The sequence below is a fragment of the Saccoglossus kowalevskii genome, chromosome 16 (assembly GCF_978046115.1).
Source record: "Saccoglossus kowalevskii chromosome 16, keSacKowa6.1, whole genome shotgun sequence".
In the NCBI taxonomy this organism is placed as follows: Eukaryota; Metazoa; Hemichordata; class Enteropneusta; family Harrimaniidae; genus Saccoglossus; species Saccoglossus kowalevskii.
Genome location: NC_140656.1, coordinates 12,249,814 through 12,271,873, shown reverse-complemented (window position 1 = coordinate 12,271,873; position 22,060 = coordinate 12,249,814). Strand labels below are relative to the sequence as shown.

General features: G+C 32.7%; 1 protein-coding gene across 1 annotated transcript; it reads left to right on the top strand.

The window, feature by feature from the left end:
- Positions 1 to 103: 103 nt before the first annotated feature.
- Positions 104 to 19,267, top strand: LOC100371639 (sodium/glucose cotransporter 4-like). Its single transcript, XM_085491504.1, has 14 exons — positions 104 to 277; positions 2,439 to 2,615; positions 3,202 to 3,261; positions 4,845 to 4,949; positions 9,495 to 9,600; positions 10,592 to 10,672; positions 10,901 to 11,106; positions 12,618 to 12,753; positions 12,952 to 13,059; positions 14,054 to 14,204; positions 14,775 to 14,943; positions 17,462 to 17,677; positions 18,603 to 18,714; positions 18,807 to 19,267. Exons 1-14 carry the CDS (start codon positions 194 to 196, stop codon positions 19,004 to 19,006), a joined length of 1,911 nt encoding a protein of 636 aa, XP_085347630.1. The 5' UTR covers positions 104 to 193; the 3' UTR covers positions 19,007 to 19,267.
- The last annotated feature ends 2,793 nt before the right edge of the window (positions 19,268 to 22,060 follow it).

Sequence of the window (22,060 nt, the reverse complement as noted above, 5' to 3'; positions counted from 1 at the left end):
GACTGTGCTGTAACCTACCTACAAGCGAATGTGCTTATGTCACAAAAAGTGGGCGTGTCCAATAAACCTCTTCGCCTTCACTTACTACTTCAATCATTTTGGCGTGTTTAGTATACGCAGGCAAACTGTGCCGTCAACGTAACCTAGTGACTGTTGCTGATTTCAGGATAAGTTTCGACGAGAAGGTTGCATAATGTTGGAGACAGCTAAATTAGCGACCTGGGACATTGTGGTTATTGTTTTCTACTTCGTCTTCGTCCTGGCGGTTGGACTATGGGTAAGTGCAGCGTTGAGTGAAAGCTGTGTACTAAGTGGAAGTTGAGTCGGAGTACTTTACAGGGGGGCAAGTGGATGTTCTTGTATCCAGATGAAAACAGAAAACTAGTATACGTTTTCTTGTTTTCTATAGTCTTGATGTTTCACTTTCATAGGCTTGTGCTCAGTGTAAAAGTTTGTAGCGGGGACGATATGCGAGAACAGTTGGAGGTCATCCACCGTGTTCGGGCATCGTGTAAGGCTAATTTGTCTGAGAGCAAAGTAAACGATGGCGTCGAGGTCATTGCATAGACTTCTGGTGGAATGCACTGTGCTTCTCAACCACCATGTTCTTGCAGTATTTTCGTAGGCTTTATATCAGGAAATAGCTTGTCATCAAAACTGTGTTTCGCATGTAAGTTTGTATAAACAAATTTAAACTATGCATGTTCTTCCTCGTGGCCCAATTCATTATTAAGACCAACCTTAATACCAGCCAATCATTAGGTTTGAAGCTTTGTGTTTGTTAATTTCTTTGCTGACTTTGTTTTGTTTTGTATGATCTTTTTAATTTTTTCCAGAAATATTATGAGTTGAACATTATTATGATTATTATTATTATTATTATAAACTTGATATTTATGTTTACTGTTGATGTTGTTACATGTTGATGTTGTCAACCATTGACATTCTTGTGTTGTTAAAGTTTTATTCTAATAAAAGTTTATACGACTCACAGTAAAACAATAAATTTATCAAATCAAGTAATAAATCAACTTCACAAGCTTTGCATGGTTTCTCCAATTATTGGCGATTTACTGCACACAAAAAAAATTATGCCATTAAATTTGTTTACAACACTAGAAATTATTGTGATTCATTTGCTAAAGTACAAATACTACCATTTCTGTTCGGCATAGTTCTCTAAATTGTGAAGGCAAGTCATTGTGAAATAAAAGGTTAAATGACAGTTCTATGGGTGGCATTCCAATGTTAGGGCATAGTAACTTGAAATGTGATGTGAAAACTAAGAGTTAGGTAGTCGCCCGGCCATTTTGTTTAAATCCGCCACTTATAAATACACATACAATCATCAGTAAGAGGTCGTCAGAGTGGGGTTTAGCCTCTCGAGATGGCGATGTATTTGATAAATTCATCTGGGGAGTTGTAATTTTTTACTGTATGCTCTGATGTTAACTTGACATGGTATCAAGGAAGATTTGATGCTTGTATATCACATCTGAGAATTGTTAAGTTGGACATAATCTTCACTGTATATCTGACAGGATCTTTTTTAATGTCATGTATGGTCTGCCACCCTAGACTGCTCGTCAACAAATTTAAATTGAATATTGTGTTTTTATGCAACTGTAATCTAGATTTATGCTTTGAATTAATTCATTAGTATTAATTCATCGCACAGTTATAATGTTGCTTATTTCTTTGATCGTAAAATGCAGTAATTGAAATTCAAAGCAATATTATCATTGCATGTGTTTGAATTTTGTGTATAACAAAGAATGATTTTTACATGTGTTGTATCATATCACATGGCTGCCATATTGAACATATCTCACAAGTTGCCACTCACTTTGCATATTTGTGCGGTCCCATCCCCTAACCAACATATATGCTGTCAAATGTTGAAATTGTGGATAGATAATGAGAAATTAACTGTAGAATGAGAATAGAAAAATATAATAGATTTGTAAACAATTGATTCGCGCTGATTATGGAACTTTGATTACTGTAGAATGCTTTATTTTCGCTTGGAATTAAATTTTATTATTTTCACTGAAGTGATGATCCCGTGAAAATAAAATCAAGCGAATATACATTTTCCCCCAATATTTTACATTCAACTTGTTAAAGGTCAGTGAAAATGAATTCCATACGAAGCACTTGAAAAGTCTTTTGAGCGAAAATTAATTCCAGCTAAAATAAAGTATTTTACAGTAATAGTGCAGTGAATATTTAGAGATGCGCATAGAATGTATTGTTTCTTTCAGAAATCAGTGAATTCCAAATCTTAGTATATATTAAGTCTGCTAAAATGATTCAACCCAGTAAGCATTTCTTGCTTTACAGTATACTTGAAATCAATTATGATTGAAAATAGTTTCAACACCAAGACGCATATATAATAAATCACAATACGATTTTCCCTTTTTTTTTTTCTTTAGGCGACAGTAAAATCTATGAGAGGTACCATGCAAGGGTATTTCTTGGCGGGTCGAGCCATGTTGTGGTGGCCTGTAGGGGCTTCCCTATTTGCCAGTAATATTGGTAGTGAGCATTTCATTGGACTTGCTGGAACGGGGGCCGCCTCTGGAGTGGCTGTTGGTGCTTATGAATTCAATGTAAGTATCAGATCTGTGTGATCAGTCAATATACCAAATACTGTGGAATACTTTATTTTCGCTGGAATTAATTTTCGCTGAAAAGGCTTTTTGGGCGTTTTGCTTGGAATTTATTTTCACTGATTTTTGATGACTTTAATGTGAAATATAGGAAAAAAAGTATATTCGCTGGATTTTATTTTTACGGAATCATCCCTTCAGCGAAAATAGCGAAAATAAATTCCAAGCGAAAATTAAGTATTCTACAGTATGTGACTGGTATGACACAGCTCTGTATTGTGACCAGTATACCGGTAATCTTTGTTGTGTGCAAAGTTCCAAACAACCAATCAATTCTACTACTGTATTTATCCGGGTAAGAGCCCATGCCTGGGCAAAAGCCCCCCCCCCCCATTTTGATACAATGAAGAAATTGAGGTCATAACTTGGCATACGCCCCTGGAGTATTTCCTACACTTGTACGGTAATAGAAAAAATGACAAAAACCTATTTCTTGTTTGTTGTATTAACTGTTCAGTTATTAGTTTGTGAATTCTATGAACTATATATATTGTAACTGTGTATGAATTTCTCTTTACATTTGCAGGCAATGTTTTTGCTGTTGATGCTAGGATGGGTGTTTTTACCAGTCTACATGGCATCTGGAGTAAGTAGTTTTTATTTATGAAATGATTTATGTATTGTATATGTGCATTTTTTACATTGTTATTAATCAGTCACATATGCGGTAAATACATGATACTGTACAATACTTTATTTTCGCTTGGAATTTATTTTCGCTATTTTCGCTGAAGGGATGAGTCAGTGAAAATCAAATTCAGCGAATATACATTTTTTTCCTATATTTCACATTAAATTCATCAAAAATCTGTGAAAATGAAGTTCATACAAACTATCCAAAACGTCTTTTCAGTGAAAATAAAGTATTTTACAGTAATTTATGGTCAAAATATGATGGTACTTTATGATAGAATATGATAATTTATGGTAATATATGGTAATTTATGGTAATATATGGTAATTTATGAAGATGATGTTATGAGCTTCATATGTATGTTCCAATGTGATGTTATGTTATGACAAACTTTTTTCAGTAAAACTTTATAACAATAGTTATAAATTGACTGATTATATTGATACAAGCTGAAAAAAAATAAAAAACTGATGTGATTTTTGTGACACTTTTTTTCCAGAAAACTTGATCATAGCAAGTTACGAAATTTATGGAGAACGCAGAGGCACATTGATATTTCATTCTAGTACTATTGCTAGTATCTTTTACCAGTGACATGTTAATTAAATATTATGCATTTGGAGGAACTAGTAGCGCCAAAGTGGTTGTCAGATAAATTGTTTTGCAATAGACTCAATTTTGGGGCCTGTGTATTTCTACGTAATTTTTTTGTAAAGTTTTCTTGTGTAAGAAATCGCTGAAATGATTCCATCCATTTGGTAAAAGGGACGTTGTTGCTTCAACGATGGCCTACAGACGACTGACTCCAAAACATTCCATCGACATTGGACGGGGCTCTCTTGTATCAATCCCCCCACATTGGGCAGTCTTGAATTTTCCAACGCAGGCACGAATTGGCTAACTACTCAGGTTTTGACTAAGAATTTATCTTGTGATTCTCACCGGCACTGACCTAATTTTCGCCAAGCTACTCTCCAGTACGTGCATTAATTTATTTACAGAGCCAAGATAATCAATTTCCTGCTTCTGACTTCTGATAGACCCACAACATGATTAGTCATGCTGGGTGAGGTGACCTTGACAGTGAACAACCATTCTGTTCATATCATTACTAAATTCATATCATTACTAAGTAACGAGAAAATGTCAATTCCTTTAGCACAATATTTAAAAAACTGTTTTAATACAAGACAGCAGCACCTAAATAAACTAAGCCAGTAACACATTCCTCGTATACAAATTTATCTTTCTTTTTTTTTAATGCTTTTTTGTTCCCTTACTTTTTATGTAGTTATTTTTCTTTTACTAATATTTGATTTGTAACCCTTTTCATCCCCTCCGGGGGATGTTGTGTGTTAATAAATAAATAAATGAATGTCTGTACTCAATTAAAATGATATTAAACATGGGTGGTGTATAGATAACGTACAAAAGTAACTTGCAGTTCAAAGATTTTATTTCAAAAGTTCTATTTTCAGTTTTTGCCAATTTTACGTGCGATTTTATTGTATTTACACTACTTCTTTTTATTGCAGATTTTTACTGTACCAGAGTATTTAAGACGTAGATTTGGAGGTCAGCGTGTCCGTGTATACTTGGCATCAATAGCGCTCTTACTATCAATTCTCACCAAAATCTCAGTATGTATTACGTGTGCAAAATCTTTTCCTTTCTTTCACATAAACAATGTCTACCATATTGAATGGCAAAGTCAACTTCTGTCTTTTCTTGATGATCTCTTCAATTCTCTAATTTTAATGAATATTTGTGTACATTTTGTAAAAAAGTGAAAACCACAAGTCTGATTGCATTAATATTATATACATACATATAGGTACTACATGTAGACCTCTCTCAGATTTGTTCATTTCATGTTGATATCTTCAATTCTCCAATTTTGATGAATATTTTTGTCATTTTTGGTAAAAAGTGATATTTTCGACTTCTTGTTAAAAACCGCAAGTCCAATTGCTTTGATATTACATATATAGGTACTACATGTAGACCTCTCTCAGATTTGTTCATTTTGTGAAGATATCTTTAATTCTCTAATTTTGATGAATATTTTTGTAATTTTTGGTGAAAAGTGATATTTTCGACTTCTTGCTAAAAAGTCCTCAAGATTTTGTTATTTTTGGTAAATAACAAATGATATTTTTGACTTATTGTTGAAAACTTATTGTTTTCATATTATACATACATGCACCTCAGGTAGACCTCTCTCATATTTGTTCATTTTCTAATGATATCTTCAGTTGTTCAATTAAATTATATGCATTACGAAGCTACAGCCGAGAGGCTGCTGGTTTAATAATTGAAAAATTATGTATATTTTGACCAAGATCATCAAAGAAAAAAATGTACAAAATTAACAAACAAAAAAATACTTAAAATTTTGCATCAAAATTTAGGCGGGAAAAAAGATGGCATGAAGAGAGGTGGATGCAAAGATCATAAAAAGAGCATTAAATTTTAATAGCTGCATCCGCTGTTTGCACATCTCATTTAATCCTTATTTAAACAAAGTTTCTATGTAATGTCATCAGTTGCAGTTGAATGTTAACCTGTTAATTCTTATATCGCCAAGGCAACTTTTGTTTACTTTCACAAAATAAATCAGCATAAATATTGATCAAGATCTGTAGCCAATTGGAATTTATGTTCATTTGGTCCAAAATTGACCAAAAAAATTATAAAAAATAAATAAAAATTAGCAAAATTTTGGCGGGAAAAATATGGCATTCAAAAGGTACACAATTTCATAATTTTTAGGAAACAAAATTTCACAAAATTGACAGTGACTTGTAATCCTAGTGCAATAGTCACTGTTAACAAAAGTATGACCAGGTTTTATTTGTTTTTTGACTTGCTAAATTCACAAAAGATTGATATCCAAGGATCTTGACTTGTATTCAATGATTCTATATGGATTAGAAATTTGAATGTTTTTTTTTGCTGTAATTGTTTTCTTTATTGTTGTTTTTTACTTTCTCAAAAAGTGTGATCAAGGCCTGTATCATTGGAAAGATATGTTCATTTGGTCAAAAATTTACTACAAAATAAACAGTACTTTGGTGCATTTTGGTGGGAAAAATGATGATGTTAAACAAGAATATATAGAGGGAATTCAAATCAGTATTCAGGACTATCATTAGTTATGTTACACCAAGTCTATGTTCACTGATATTGACATTGTTAGTCTGATTACATTAATTATTTATTGAAATTTGTAAACCATGATACTGGTATAACGTAAACATAACGCTTTATGCCGCTATGCCGCCATAACTCATTGGACAGACATACAGACTGTATCAGGTCACTGATAATTTGTCATTCGATCAACATTATCAAACCCAGGAAATTTGTCTTTTTCATTTTGGCTTATCTATGAAGTCTGCCCTTTGCACCTTTTGTTTTTGTTTTCTGTTTAAACTAACAAAATTACATTGCATAAGACGCTTGCATTCGTTGAATTGTTTTTAATGTATGTTTCAATTTTTTTTATATTAGCATACTTTTGTTTTTGGGTGGGGGTTTGACTTTTAAATTTGGAGATTAAATTCGCTATGCACATGTTTTAATTATTTATTAAAATATCCAATTAATTTCTCATACATTCAGTATTGCAAAGATTAAATTTATACAATATTTTTTTTAGCGCTGAAAAACGCTTTTCCAATATGGCAGTCTACTTTATTCAAGGAATGTAATTGAAATATTGGTAAAAACATTGTAAAGCAATAAACAGAATAAATATCTCTCAAGGTCACATCCATAATAATTTTCATTCACAATCTCATTTATTTATATCGTTTACTCATATGTAATAATAATCAAAATTTTGCTAAGATTTATTTCTGATAAGTGCACATGTCAGGTCAAAACGGGAACACACAACTTTTTGACTCCCATGTGCGAAGCACAAAATGGGAGTCTTTGCAGTTAGTGTGTCTGTATGTATGTGTGTGTGTATGTGTGTCCGACTGTTCCACTGATATCTCAAGAACCATACATCAGTTTTTGATGAAACTTGGTGCATAGATGCTCTGGGCCAATGGTTTTGGTAAAATTCCATGCATATTAATTACCTAATTTGCATAATAATAAGCTAATTTTTAGCTGTTCCATGACTGTTCCATTGATATCTAAAGAAACATTCATTGGATTTTGATGAAACTTGATATATAGATGCTCTGAACTTGTGCGCAGATTTGATTAGTTTTTGGTAAAAATTACCTAATTACCTAATTTGCATAATGATTAGTGAATTTTCGGTTTTTCAACTGATCAAGTACTAATCATCACATTTCAATGAAACTTGGTACATAAATGTCATATGACACTGCACAGACCTGATAGTTTTTAGGGTAATACCAGTACATAATAATTACCTAATTTGCATAATTAATTAATTTTCAGCTTTTGATGTTTCAAGTAGTGAGCATTACATTTCAATGAAACTTGATACATAGATACTCAAGGACTATGCAGAGATTCATTTTTTTGGGATAAATATTTGTGCATATTAATCACCTAATTTGCATAATTAGTTAATTTTCAGCTTTTTCACAGATATCTCAAGTACTAATCATCACATTTCAATGAAACATAGTACATAGCTCCTTTAGGACTATCCAGAGACCTGATTAGTTTTAGGGTAAATAATTGTGCATATTAATTACCTAATTTGCATAATTAATTAATTTTCGGCTTTTACACTGATTTCTCAAGTACTAATCATCACATTTCAATGAAACTTTGTACATGGATGCTGTAGGACAATAGACAGACCTGGATAATTGTGGGTTAAAATCTGTACATATTAATTACCTAATTTGCATAATTACGGTAACCACTATTAAGCTATCACATTGATATCTAAAGTACTAATTATTCCATTTCAATGAAACTTGGTACAAAGATTCTCTAGGACAATGTACAAACTTGATTAGTTTGGGGTAAAAATCTGTTTATATTAATTTCCTAATTAGTATAATAATTCATAATTTTTTTTGGTTCCAATCACATTTCAATAAAAATTGGTACATAGATGGTCTGTTACATTGCGCAGACCTCATTAGTTTTACATTCAAATCTGTTCATATTAATTTTCTGATTTGCATTATTAGTTTTCAGCTTTTCCATCACTATCTCAATCAAGTACAAGTAATTTTGAATTATATTTAATGTGTCTCCAATACTCTCAGCACATGGGAGTTCTTTCTAAGCTTTCTTTGATTTTGCCTAGGATCGGAAACAATTTTTTGGCTTTATCTTCTCTTGAAGCTAATAATTAGCTGATGTTTCAATAATTAAACTCTATTAACTATCACTAATTAAATATCAGTTGAAACAAGTGTGACATTAATAATTTATCACTGTTAACCTTCATGTAAATCTAGGTTTTGTCTTCACTGGACTTAATCTTGATAATCTTAATAATCTTGGCGACACGCTTACTCGTCTCTAAACAATTTTATTGTCACAGCACCCTCAAACAGTTGACATTAAATTACCCCTGTTTTTATGTACTGGTCCAAATGATTGGTTATTGCAAAGTGTATTCCATCTACAATCTTTCTTGTAAGGTTACCGGTCAAACAGTTATGAAAATTGTACAATTGTATTTTAAATAAATTATATTTAACTGCGAAAGTTGATTTACACCAGTAAGTTAACATTATATCAAAATCCAATATGCAAAATGCATGTATGATACACAAAATCGGGAGGAGTATTATGGACAAATCACATGACGTGATATTACGCTAATATTGCATAATAATAGTAACAAGAACCTTGCTGGACATTGTATAATTATTAGCTACATATTACTGATTGTCCTCATCATTTGTTAATTAGTATTCATAAACTTGATTACTTGATTATTTTCATGAGCTTCAGACAGTGACTTTGGATTAATTTCATACAATATAAAAAACTCAAAAACTATATTTTGATTTTCATCACAAAAACCTTAAACCTGACAGGTCTGTCTGCTTTTAATAACTAAAAGAATGGAATTCTTATGTCATTGAAAGCTTATTATGGCATATAATCAGACACAAGATTTCTATTCAGTCTATGTACATTATAAACCTGATTTCTAACAATATTACAAGTAGTTGAAGCATGGATGTCGTTAGGTGTAATTACTTCACATGTATTATTTCTTTTTTCAGGTGAATATGTACGCAGGTGCTTTATTCATCAACTTAGCACTTGGATGGAACATGTATCTTGCCATCGTTACCCTCTTACTGATCACTGCCGTTTACACAGTGTTAGGTCAGTATATCTAATATTGTTGTGTAATATAAGAACTAGCAGTATACTGTGCATATTATCTATCAGTTGTGTGTAGACTAGTTTTTTTGTATTTATCACTTTTATTGGAGTTTCCTTTTAAAAATACATTTCTTGGATGCTTAACTTACATAACAATTACATAACTCACATAAAGTATGATTACAGATAAATTCTTGTCTCTATGTTTGTTGGTGTGTAGACTAGTTAACTTGTATGCATGTTCACAGACATTTCTCAGAAAATGCCATCGATTTTAACACTTCACAGGTGGGTTGACAGCTGTAATTATGTTAACATTTGACAGGTGGGTTGACAGCTGTAATTATGTTAACATTTGACAGGTGGGTTGACAGCTGTAATTATGTTAACATTTGACAGGTGGGTTGACAGCTGTAATTATGTTAACATTTGACAGGTGGTATGACAGCTGTAATTATGTTAACATTTCACAGGTGTGTTGACAGCTGTAATTATGTTAACATTTGACAGGTGGGCTGACAACTGTAATTATGTTAACATTTGACAGGTGGGTTGACAGCTGTAATTGTGTTAACATTTGACAGGTGGGCTGACAACTGTAATTATGTTAACATTTGACAGGTGTGTTGACAGCTGTAATTATGTTAACATTTCACAGGTGGGCTGACAACTGCAATTATGTTAACATTTGACAAGTGTGTTGACAGCTGTAATTATGTTAACATTTCACAGGTGGGCTGACAACTGTAATTATGTTAACATTTGACAGGTGGGTTGACAGCTGTAATTGTGTTAACATTTGACAGGTGGGTCGACAGCTGTAATTATGTTAACATTTCACAGGTGGGCTGACAACTGTAATTATGTTAACATTTGACAGGTGGGTTGACAGCTGTAATTGTGTTAACATTTGACAGGTGGGTCGACAGCTGTAATTATGTTAACATTTCACAGGTGTGTTGACAGCTGTAATTATGTTAACATTTCACAGGTGGGTTGACGGCTGTAATTTATACCGATGCTGCACAGACACTGATAATGCTGGTTGGTGCTTTTGTTTTAATGGTTCTCGGTAAGTAGGCATGGCACAGTGTAAACTGCCTTAATTTTGCAAAAGAAAAATGTTTAATTTTGTCTTCTGACGGAAAGAGCAGACTATAATCAGGACTAGAAAAAAAATAGCAAAAATGATGTGACCAAAATATAACTAAGCATAGAAATATTATGTAAGATTTTAAAAACACCTTAGTAATGCTTCTCAAATTTGTTTACTAATTATAAAACAATTTTTGTTTTGCAGCCTTCATTGAGGTACCCTATAAAGAATTGCAAGTAGCGTATTTTGATGCCATACCTAACAGCACGTTATATGGCAACACAACATGTGGCGTTCCCAACAGTGATGCTTTTCATATTTTCCGGGATCCTGTAACATCGGATCTTCCCTGGCCTGGTATGATATTTGGTATATCTATATCCTCACTGTGGTATTGGTGCACTGACCAGGTAAAGTCTACACTTCTATACTACAGGTCTATATTAGCAACCATTACAGTAATAGTCTACACTTCTATACTACATGTCTATATTAGCATCTATTACAGTAATAGTCTACACTTCTATACTACATGTCTATATTAGCATCCATTACAGTAATAGTCTACACTTCTATACTACATGTCTATATTATCATCTATTACAGTAATAGTCTACACTTCTATACTACATGTCTATATTAGCATCTATTACAGTAATAGTCTACACTTCTATACTACATGTCTATATTAGCATCCATTACAGTAATAGTCCACACTTCTATACTACATGTCTATATTATCATGTAATAGTCTACACTTCTATACTACATGTCTATATTAGCATCTATTGCAGTAATAGTCTACACTTCTATACTACATGTCTATATTAACATCTATTACAGTAATAGTCTACACTTCTATACTACATGTCTATATTAGCATCTATTACAGTAATAGTCTACATTTCTATACTACATGTCTATATTAGCATCCATTACAGTAATGGTCTACACTTCTATACTACATGTCTATATTAGCATGTATTACAGTAATAGTCTACACTTCTATACTACATGTCTATATATTAGCACCATTACAGTAATAGTCTACACTTCTATACTACATGTCTATATTAGCATCTATTACAGTAATAGTCTACACTTCTATACTACATGTCTATATTAGCATCCATTACAGTAATGGTCTACACTTCTATACTACATGTCTATATTAGCATCCATTACAGTAATGGTCTACACTTCTATACTACATGTTTATATTAGCATGTATTACAGTAATAGTCTACACTTCTATACTACATGTCTATATTAGCATGTATTACAGTAATAGTCTACACTTCTATACTACATGTTTATATTAGCATGTATTACAGTAATAGTCTACACTTCTATACTACATGTCTATATTAGCATGTATTACAGTAATAGTCTACACTTCTATACTACATGTCTATATTAGCATCCATTACAGTAATGGTCTACACTTCTATACTACATGTCTATATTAGCATGTATTACAGTAATAGTCTACACTTCTAAACTACATGTCTATATTAGCATGTATTACAGTAATAGTCTACACTTCTATACTACATGTCTATATTAACATGTATTACAGTAATAGTCTACACTTCTATACTACATGTCTATATTAGCATCCATTACAGTAATAGTCTACACTTCTATACTACATGTCTATATTAGCATCCATTACAGTAATAGTCCACACTTCTACACTACATGTCTTTATTAGCATCCATTACAGTAATAGTCTACACTTCTATACTACATGTCTATATTAGCATCCATTACAGTAATAGTCTACACTTCTATACTACATGTCTATATTAGCATGTATTACAGTAATAGTCTACACTTCTATACTACATGTCTATATTAGCATCCATTACAGTAATAGTAACTGTAATAATTTGGTCCCTATATTTGGCATCTTGTTCAGGTGATTGTACAGCGTGCTTTGGCTTCGAAGACAATATCCCATGCTAAGGGTGGATGTATATTCGCTGGATATCTGAAAGTACTTCCTATGTTTCTTATTGTAATGCCTGGTATGATAAGTAGAGTTCTTTATACAAGTAAGTTATATCGATATATTGTATATCTGATTGAAATACTTAATTCTTTATGACTGGATATCTGAAATTTGTTTCTGCAACAGCCGTTTAGTGTGGAGCCCTCATGCAAATATGTACATTACATTATCATTTGAATATGCAAATGAAGTCTGAAGTACACAATAACAAACTTGATGATGTGTTTCTCTTTTTTTTCAGACGATGTTGCTTGTGTTGATCCTGATGAATGTGAAAAAATATGCGGCAGTCGAGCCGGATGTACAAACATCGCTTATCCATCGCTAGTTTTAGATATAATGCCAGTTGGTAAGTTTACCCATCATGCATTTGGTTTTTGGATGTACAAACATTGCTTGTCCATTGCTAGTTTTAGATATAATGGCAGTCGGTAAGTTTACCCATCATGCATTTGGTTTTTGGATGTACAAACATCGCCTATCCATCGCTAGTTTTAGATATAATGCCAGTTGGTAAGATTTCCCATCATGCATTTTGTTTTGGGATATCATGCAACATGCATAGCTCAAGTTGAAATCCAATTTTTAGTATATTATACATTTTTGTAGTAAACTTCAAATTGACAGAACATAGTAGATATTTCATGAGCCCCCCTCCCTCCGCATTATCAGATTTATTTTATTACACTCATTTAATAAATCTGATATTATAGTGTCACAAATTTGATGTCATGTTTATTACATATATGTAAAAGCTAAAAACTAACACATATTCCCGTATTCAAGACATTGTAAAACATGCTGGCTCATTTGCATAAATGATCCCCATTCACGAACACTGATTATTTTTAGTTTACTCTATTACGATTAAAAATTATAGTTATTTTTGGAGCTATCATTATATTTATGGTTTTGAAATGCATTGGTAACATTGTTACTAATTATGTTGTCAATTCAAACCATGGTCTTTTCACATTCTGTGAATAATCACCACTATACAGACAGTTTAAGGTTTGGAGAATTTTTGCAGATTTTTATCACACATGTGTTTGCTGAGATCTGAAACTACCAGAAGTATCTCAAATATTATAATTTAAAACCATATTTTGTGATGTCAGAAGTTCAGTCTGCTTTCATCGACCATTTATCAGATTTTTATTACACAGTACGAAGATATAGAAAATTATACTATTATACTACTTTATTACACTGAAATGACATGGTATTTGGGATAATTTCTTATAGAATTTCTTTTGAATTTAAATATATATATTTTCAGTTGATCATATAGTTCAATAGAAATTATTTTCAAACTGGGCAGTAAAATATGTTATCTCTCACAGGCCTCCGGGGATTAATGCTGGCTGTAATGATGAGCGCCCTCATGAGTTCATTGACATCTATTTTCAACAGTAGTAGTACTATTTTCACTGTGGATATTTACAAGAGAATTCGTAAGAAGGCATCTGAGAGAGAGTTGCTAATTGTAGGAAGGTAATGTTACAATATATGATTCATAATATTTTTAGTATTCTTGGGGTCAGTGCAAGCTGCAGTGGAAAGCCAGTCTGACAGTCGGTGAAAACAACTGCAGTCAAGAAAACAGCAGAAACTGAATTTTGAGGTAATCATGAGCAACCAAATTTATATATGTTGTACATGTAGGGTAATCTTGTTACACTGTTCAGGAGAATCTCAACAACTAGCCCAAAGTACAGTTTTCTGAGAGTTTTTGACCGTTGCTTACACCACTGATGGTTGTCAGGCAGTGAATTAATATATCTGAAGATGTTTTATAATGATATGGTGGGATTAACAAATTAGAATAAATGGTACATATTTTTGTTATTTATTTGTTTATTTATTTATTGGAGATGGTATTTACAATATCTTCACACCTGGTTTGTACAGCATTCCTATTAAAATCTGATGTATTATATAGTGTGTATTTTCATCTTGCCTGGAATGATAATGAAGTGGCGAGGTATAGTGATTATAATGTCTGTCGTTGTCATTACGGTATATAATGATGAAAATAAATTATATGTATTTTTCATTTCACAGATTATTTGTCATCTTCATGGTAGTTGTAAGCATTCTCTGGATGCCAATTATCCAAGCTGCACAGGGTGGTCGTCTATTTGATTATATTCAATCTATCACCAGTTATCTTGCACCTCCAATCTGTGCTATTTATGTGTTGGCTGTGGCTTGGTGGAGGATCAATGAAAAGGTAGAAACCATGGAAAATGCTTTTAATAATTTTCTAGTAATTACCGGTATGATGCATGTTGAAATCATTTTGAAGACATTGGAATTAAAAATTACTTTCGATAACAACTCCTGAATGCTGTAACTTTACGTTGTAACTTAAAAAATTAGGTCTTTTTTTCTGTCAAAGTTTTCTCTTCGGATTTTATGCCAGGAAGCATGTTAGAATATATTGAGAATCGGGCATGTTGAAAATTGCCAAAAAAATCAGGATGGCGGACCAGTTTCAAAATGGCTGACTTTTTAGCTCCGCTGTCGACTTTGTCGAGCGGAGCTTATCATATGAGTGATTGTCCGTCGTCGTCCGTCGTCGTCGTCCGTCGTCGTCCGTCGTCCGTGTCAATGTTTTACTTTTTCGACTTCTTCTTGAAAACTACAAGCCTAAATGCTTTGATACTTGGTGTATATGTACCTTGGGTAGACCTCTCTTAGGTTTGTTCATTTCATGTTGATATCTTTAATTCTCTAATTTTGGTGAATATTTTTGTCATTTTTGGTAAAAACTGATATTTTCGACTTCTTGTTAAAAACCGCAAGTGCAATTGCTTTGATATTACATCTATAGGTACTACATGTGGACCTCTCTCAGATTTGTTAATTTTGTAATGATATCTTTAATTCTTTAATTTTGGTGATTATTTTTGTCATTTTTGGTAAAAACTGATATTTTCGACTTCTTGTTAAAAACCGCAAGTCCAATTGCTTTGATACTACATATATAGGTACTACATGTGGACCTCTCTCAGATTTGTTCATTTCGTGATGATATCTTCAATTCTCTAATTTTGGTGAATATTTTTGTCATTTTTGGTAAAAACTGATATTTTCGACTTCTTGTTAAAAACCGCAAGTGCAATTGCTTTGATATTACATATATAGGTACTACATGTGGACCTCTCTCAGATTTGTTCATTTTGTAATGATATCTTTAATTCTCTAATTTTGGTGAATATTTTTGTAATTTTTGGTAAAAAGTGATATTTTCGACTTCTTGTTAAAAACCAATAGTTCAATTGCTTTGATATTACATATATAGATACTACATGTAGACCTTTCTCAGATTTGTTCATTTTGTGATGATATCTTCAGTTCTCTAATTTTGGTGAATATTTTTGTCATTTTTGGTAAAAAGTGATATTTTCGACTTCTTGTTGAAAACTGTAAGTCTGATTGCTTTGATATTACATATATAGGTACTACATGTGGACCTCTCTCAGATTTGTTCGTTTTGTGATGATATCTTCAATTCTCTAATTAATTTATTTTGGTGAATATTTTTGTAATTTTTTGGTAAAAAGTGATATTTTTGACTTCTTGTTAAAAACTGTAAGTCTGATTGCTTTGATACTATTCATATTGTTCATTTTCTAATCATGTCTTCAGTTCTTTAATTGAAATGTGCATTGCTAACAGCGGAGCTATCTCAGCCGATAGGCTGCTTGTTAATATATTGTCACTATACTGTGGAGATATTATAATTATACTATTTCAAAGTTTTCTTTCCAAATTTTATGCCAGAAAGCATGTTAGAATGTTTTGTTTGTATATTTACATATTATGTACAGTGTATTTGTTGCAAGAGAATGGTGTTGAAATAAGGCTATACTCAAGAAATGTGCAGATCCTTGTGCAGCTCATTTCATGAGTGTCCTAACGTGAACTGAACTGCAGTTTGGCATATAGATGTGCACAGGGTGTTTGTAAAAATTAATTCCTTGTCACACTGAAGCTGCTAAAATTAGGTTTATTAAGACAACAATGAAAGTAAAAAAAGGTGTCTTTCAACTTGTATATTTGTGTGCTTACATGTATTCAGATCTACAAGCGTGACCTGAAAGATTGCCATGGCAATCAGAGCTCATTGTCGACAGTGGCTTTGGTATACTTGACAATGAGCTCTTCGAGTCACTAAACTGTATGTTTTGTTGGGTATGTGTGCATGAAGACAGTACAGCGAGAGTATCAACCGCCACGCAGCGTTGGTTGATGCGACTGTGTACTGTCTGAGTGCATACTTTGTAGTATCCTCGTAATAACCTTATTATTATACATCTTTTCCTCCCAGGAATACACAATGGGAATGCCGATATTCAAAATGTTTAGAACAGATTTAGCGAACTTCTTTGTCTGGGGTCCGGTCAAACCGTGGGGCAGCCATGTTTGTCTTCTATTATTAGAGGATGCTTTAGAGCGCAATTGTTCCATATTTGGAATTTGCGTTTCCTAATATGGTAGAATGAAAATACCCAGTGGAATACCGCAAAATTACGACACACTGTAACTTATGGCCTTACGGTGACAGATGTATAATAATGATATTTAACTATTCCTGTGTGACACAAACGATTCTGACATTACACCAGTGACAATTATTTCAATTTATTCTCTAAATAACTCAAAGTACAGGTTACACATGGTTCACAATATGTTTCATTTTATATGTATTTATTTATGTTTTTCACAATCCATACTCTTTTCAGGGTGCATTCTGGGGCTTGATGATTGGCTTAGCTATAGGAATGACTCGCCTTGTATTGGACTTTGTGTACCCGGGACCTGCTTGTGGAGAGGAAGACACACGTCCATCAATAGTTGGAGACGTCCATTTCTTATATTTTGGAATTATATTATTTGTAATTGTATTAATATGTACAACTGTTATCAGTCTTCTAACAAAACCAATAGATAGGAATCGTGTAAGTAAATACAGTGGTAATTTTCTGGTTTTTACTGTCATATAATTGAAATTTGTCTGTCATGTGACTTTTTTTAATATCAATATTGGGAATTTGACTGTCATGTAACTTATCTATATTTGGAGTTTGACTGTCATATGACTTTAATATTCTTATTTGGAATTTGACTGTCATGTGACTTATCCATATTTGGAGTTTGACTGTCATGTAACTTATCCATATTTGGAGTTTGACTGTCATGTGACTTATCCATATTTGGAGTTTGACTGTCATGTGACTTATCCTTATTTGGAATTTGACTGTCATGTGGTGACTTATCCATATTTGGGATTTGACCGTCATATGACTTATCCATATTTGGTGTTTGACTGTCATATGACTTATCCATATTTGGAATTTGACTGTCATGTGACTTATCCATATTTGGAATTTGACTGTCATATGACTTATCCATAACTGGGATTTGACTGTCATGTGGTGACTTATCCATATTTGGGATTTGACCGTCATATGACTTATCCATATTTGGTGTTTGACTGTCATGTGACTTATTCATATTTGGGATTTGACTGTCATGTGGTGACTTATCCATATTTAGAATTTGACTGTCATGTGACTTATCCATATTTGGAATTTGACTGTCATATGATTTATCCATATTTGGAATTTGACTGTCATGTGACTTATCCATACAACCTATATTTGGTATATGGCTCATAATGTATTTTAAATACAACAGTGTACTGTACAACCATTCATTTTCACTATTTTGATATCTTTAATTTTAATGAGTTCAAAGTTCATGGGTTATATGTTCATGTGGAAACAATAACGAAAATAGCGAACTTAAAACCCAGCAAATAATTAATGTATTTACAGTATGACACTCTTCTGAAGTAAATCATTTAGAATGTTTGTATTACAGCTTCACCGCTTGACATTTGACACTCGTTTTAGCCGAGCGGAACGTGATGATCAGTCACTCTCAGAGTTTGCAGTTGAGGAAAAAGATAATAACACAATGGAAATTGAAGAACGTAAGTATCCAACAATACAGTATACACCAGTCACTGGCCGTTACTGATGAACTTTTCTCAGGGCATTTATTAAACTATAATATTTCTTACAGCCGAAAGTAAACGAACTGCATCTGATATGTGCTGGGATCTAATGTGTGGAACGACACAGAAACAGACTGCAGAGGAAAGGAAGGAGCAAGAGAAAAGAAATACCGATATTAGAGAGACAAAACGAAACAAAATTATTGTGAATGTTAATGCAATATTACTTATGGCTGTCAGTATATTTCTATGGGGATTTTATTACTAGATAATGGAAAGCCTTATAGAATGGTTTACATGATCCAAATTATCCGACACATTCAATTTTCAAAAAATCAGATTCTGCAGTTTATACAGAGTGTTTCTTATCTGATTAATTGGACACAAGAGTTCAAGTACATTCAATTTGAAAATATGTGATGAGAATCGGCAGATTATTTTGAATCATGTTAATCGTCCATTATTTTATGGATGTCATATGTTCCTTGTGAGTATATAATATTCATATCAGATAATTATAGGCATAGAGCATTATGGGTAGAACACTGATGCATTTGTCACTTGGGAGTTTGTGAACTGCTTATAGTTATCTCAACTCTGATTGGTTGGATTATATAATTTTACACTGACCCATGATTGGTTAGTTGGTTATTCCTAATCTGTTCTTCTGATTGGTTGTTTGGTAAATATTCACATATTATTCCTTTACTGGACCATGATAGGTTGGTTATTTCTTCACTGAACCATGATTGGTTGGCTATTCCTTTACTGAACCATGATTGGTTGGTTATTCCTTTACTGAACCATGATAGGTTGGTTATTCCTTTACTGAGCCACAATTGGTTGGTTATTCCTTTACTGAACCATGATAGGTTGATTATTCCTTTACTGAATCATGATTGGTTGGTTATTCCTTTACTGAACCATGATAGATTGATTATTCCTTTACTGAACCATGATTGGTTGGTTATTCCTTTACTGAACCATGATTGGATGATTATACCTTTACTGAACCATGATAGGTTGCATATTCCTTTTCTGAACCATGATAGGTTGGTTATTTCTTTACTGGACCATGATTGGTTGGTTATTCCTTTACTGAACCATGATAGGTTGGTTGTTCCTTTACTAAACCATGATAGGTTGGTAATTCCTTTACTGAACTATGATAGGTTGATTATTCCTTTACTGAACCATGATTGGTTGGTTATTCCTTTACTGTACCATGATTGGTTGGTTATTCCTTTACTGAACCATGATAGGTTGGTTATTCCCTTACTGAACCATGATTGGATGATTATACCTTTACTGAACCATGATTGGTTGTTATTCCTTTACTGAACCATGATAGGTTGGTTATGCCTTTACTGAAACATGATAGGTTGGTTGTTCCTTTACTGAACCATGATAGGTTGGTTATTCCTTTACTGAACCATGATTGGATGATTATACCTTTACTGAATCATGATTGGTTGTTATTCCTTTACTGAACCATGATAGGTTGGTTATTCCTTTACTGAAACATGATAGGTTGGTTATTCCTTTACTGAACCATGATAGGTTGGTTATTCCTTTACTGAACCATGATTGGATGATTATACCTTTACTGAACCATGATTGGTTGTTATTCCTTTACTGAACCATGATAGGTTGGTTATTCCTTTACTGAACCATGATAGGTTGGTTATTCCTTTACTGAAACATGATAGGTTGGTTATTCCTTTACTGAACCATGATTGGATGATTATACCTTTACTGAACCATGATTGGTTGTTATTCCTTTACTGAACCATGATTGGTTGTTATTCCTTTACTGAACCATGATAGGTTGGTTATTCCTTTACTGAACCATGATTGGTTGTTATTCCTTTACTGAACCATGATAGGTTGGTTATTCCTTTACTGAACCATGATAGGTTGGTTATTCCTTTACTGAAACATGATAGGTTGGTTATTCCTTTACTGAACCATGCTAGGTTGGTTATTCCTTTACTGAACCATGCTAGGTTGGTTATTCCTTTACTGAACCATGATTGGATGATTATACCTTTACTGAACCATGATAGGTTGGTTATTCCTTTACTGAACCATGCTAGGTTGGTTATTCCTTTACTGAACCATGATTGGATGATTATACCTTTACTGAACCATGATTGGTTGGTTATTCCTTTACTGAACCATGCTAGGTTGGTTATTCCTTTACTGAACCATGATTGGATTATTATACCTTTACTGAACCATGATAGGTTGGTTATTCCTTTACTGAACCATGCTAGGTTGGTTATTCCTTTACTGAACCATGATTGGATGATTATACCTTTACTGAACCATGATTGGTTGGTTATTCCTTTACTGAACCATGCTAGGTTGGTTATTCCTTTACTGAACCATGATTGGATTATTATACCTTTACTGAACCATGATTGGTTGGTTATTCCTTTACTGAACCATGCTAGGTTGGTTATACCTTTACTGAACCATGGTTGGTTGGTTATTCCTTTACTGAACCATGCTAGGTTGGTTATTCCTTCACTGAACCATGATTGGTTGGTCATTAATTTACAGGACCCTGATTGGTTGTTTTTTTCTACACTAATCATTAGTTGATTATTCCTAACCTGTAGTGCTAATGCAGTTTTTCATGTGCTTTAATTTTTTTTCGTGTTTAGAAGTAGACATCAAGAACTAATAATACTCAGTTAGGGTCAATCCTGCTGTCAATGTCAAAATTATTATTTTGTAATATAGATATAGATAGCATTGCAACCTACTGGTATTTTGAGTCCAAAAAGGATGCAAAAAAATGATAGCCAACAACAGAGTAGTTCAAAAAGTAAATGGGCACATGACACTGGGTCTGTATTTTATTAAAATTATATCAATTAAGACAATTTTTCATATATCGATATGTGCTGCTGATATGTAACTGCTCGAATAAACTTTGTAACACCAAAATATGGTGCGAATTTTCACTACCGCTCAATGCATCTGTAATTGTGTATGCTATCGTTTTGGATGCTATAACACATTTGTACATGGTTTTTGAAGCTTTAAAGATATTTTCATGTCTCAGAGTTACATTTGAAATGAATTTGGTATATAATATAAAGCAATAAACCACCAGTGAACCCATTCCTGCATATATGTTGTGAATTGTGCAATACTTCAAGATACAGTACACATAACAACGACAGAATATTCTTAAATGTTATTTTTTTTTATAAATAATTATATTAAAAAAACAAAACAATAAAATAGACTTATGATTGGTTTTTAAAAAATAAAATATTTGAGGTTGATAATTGAAATAATAGCTGTATTT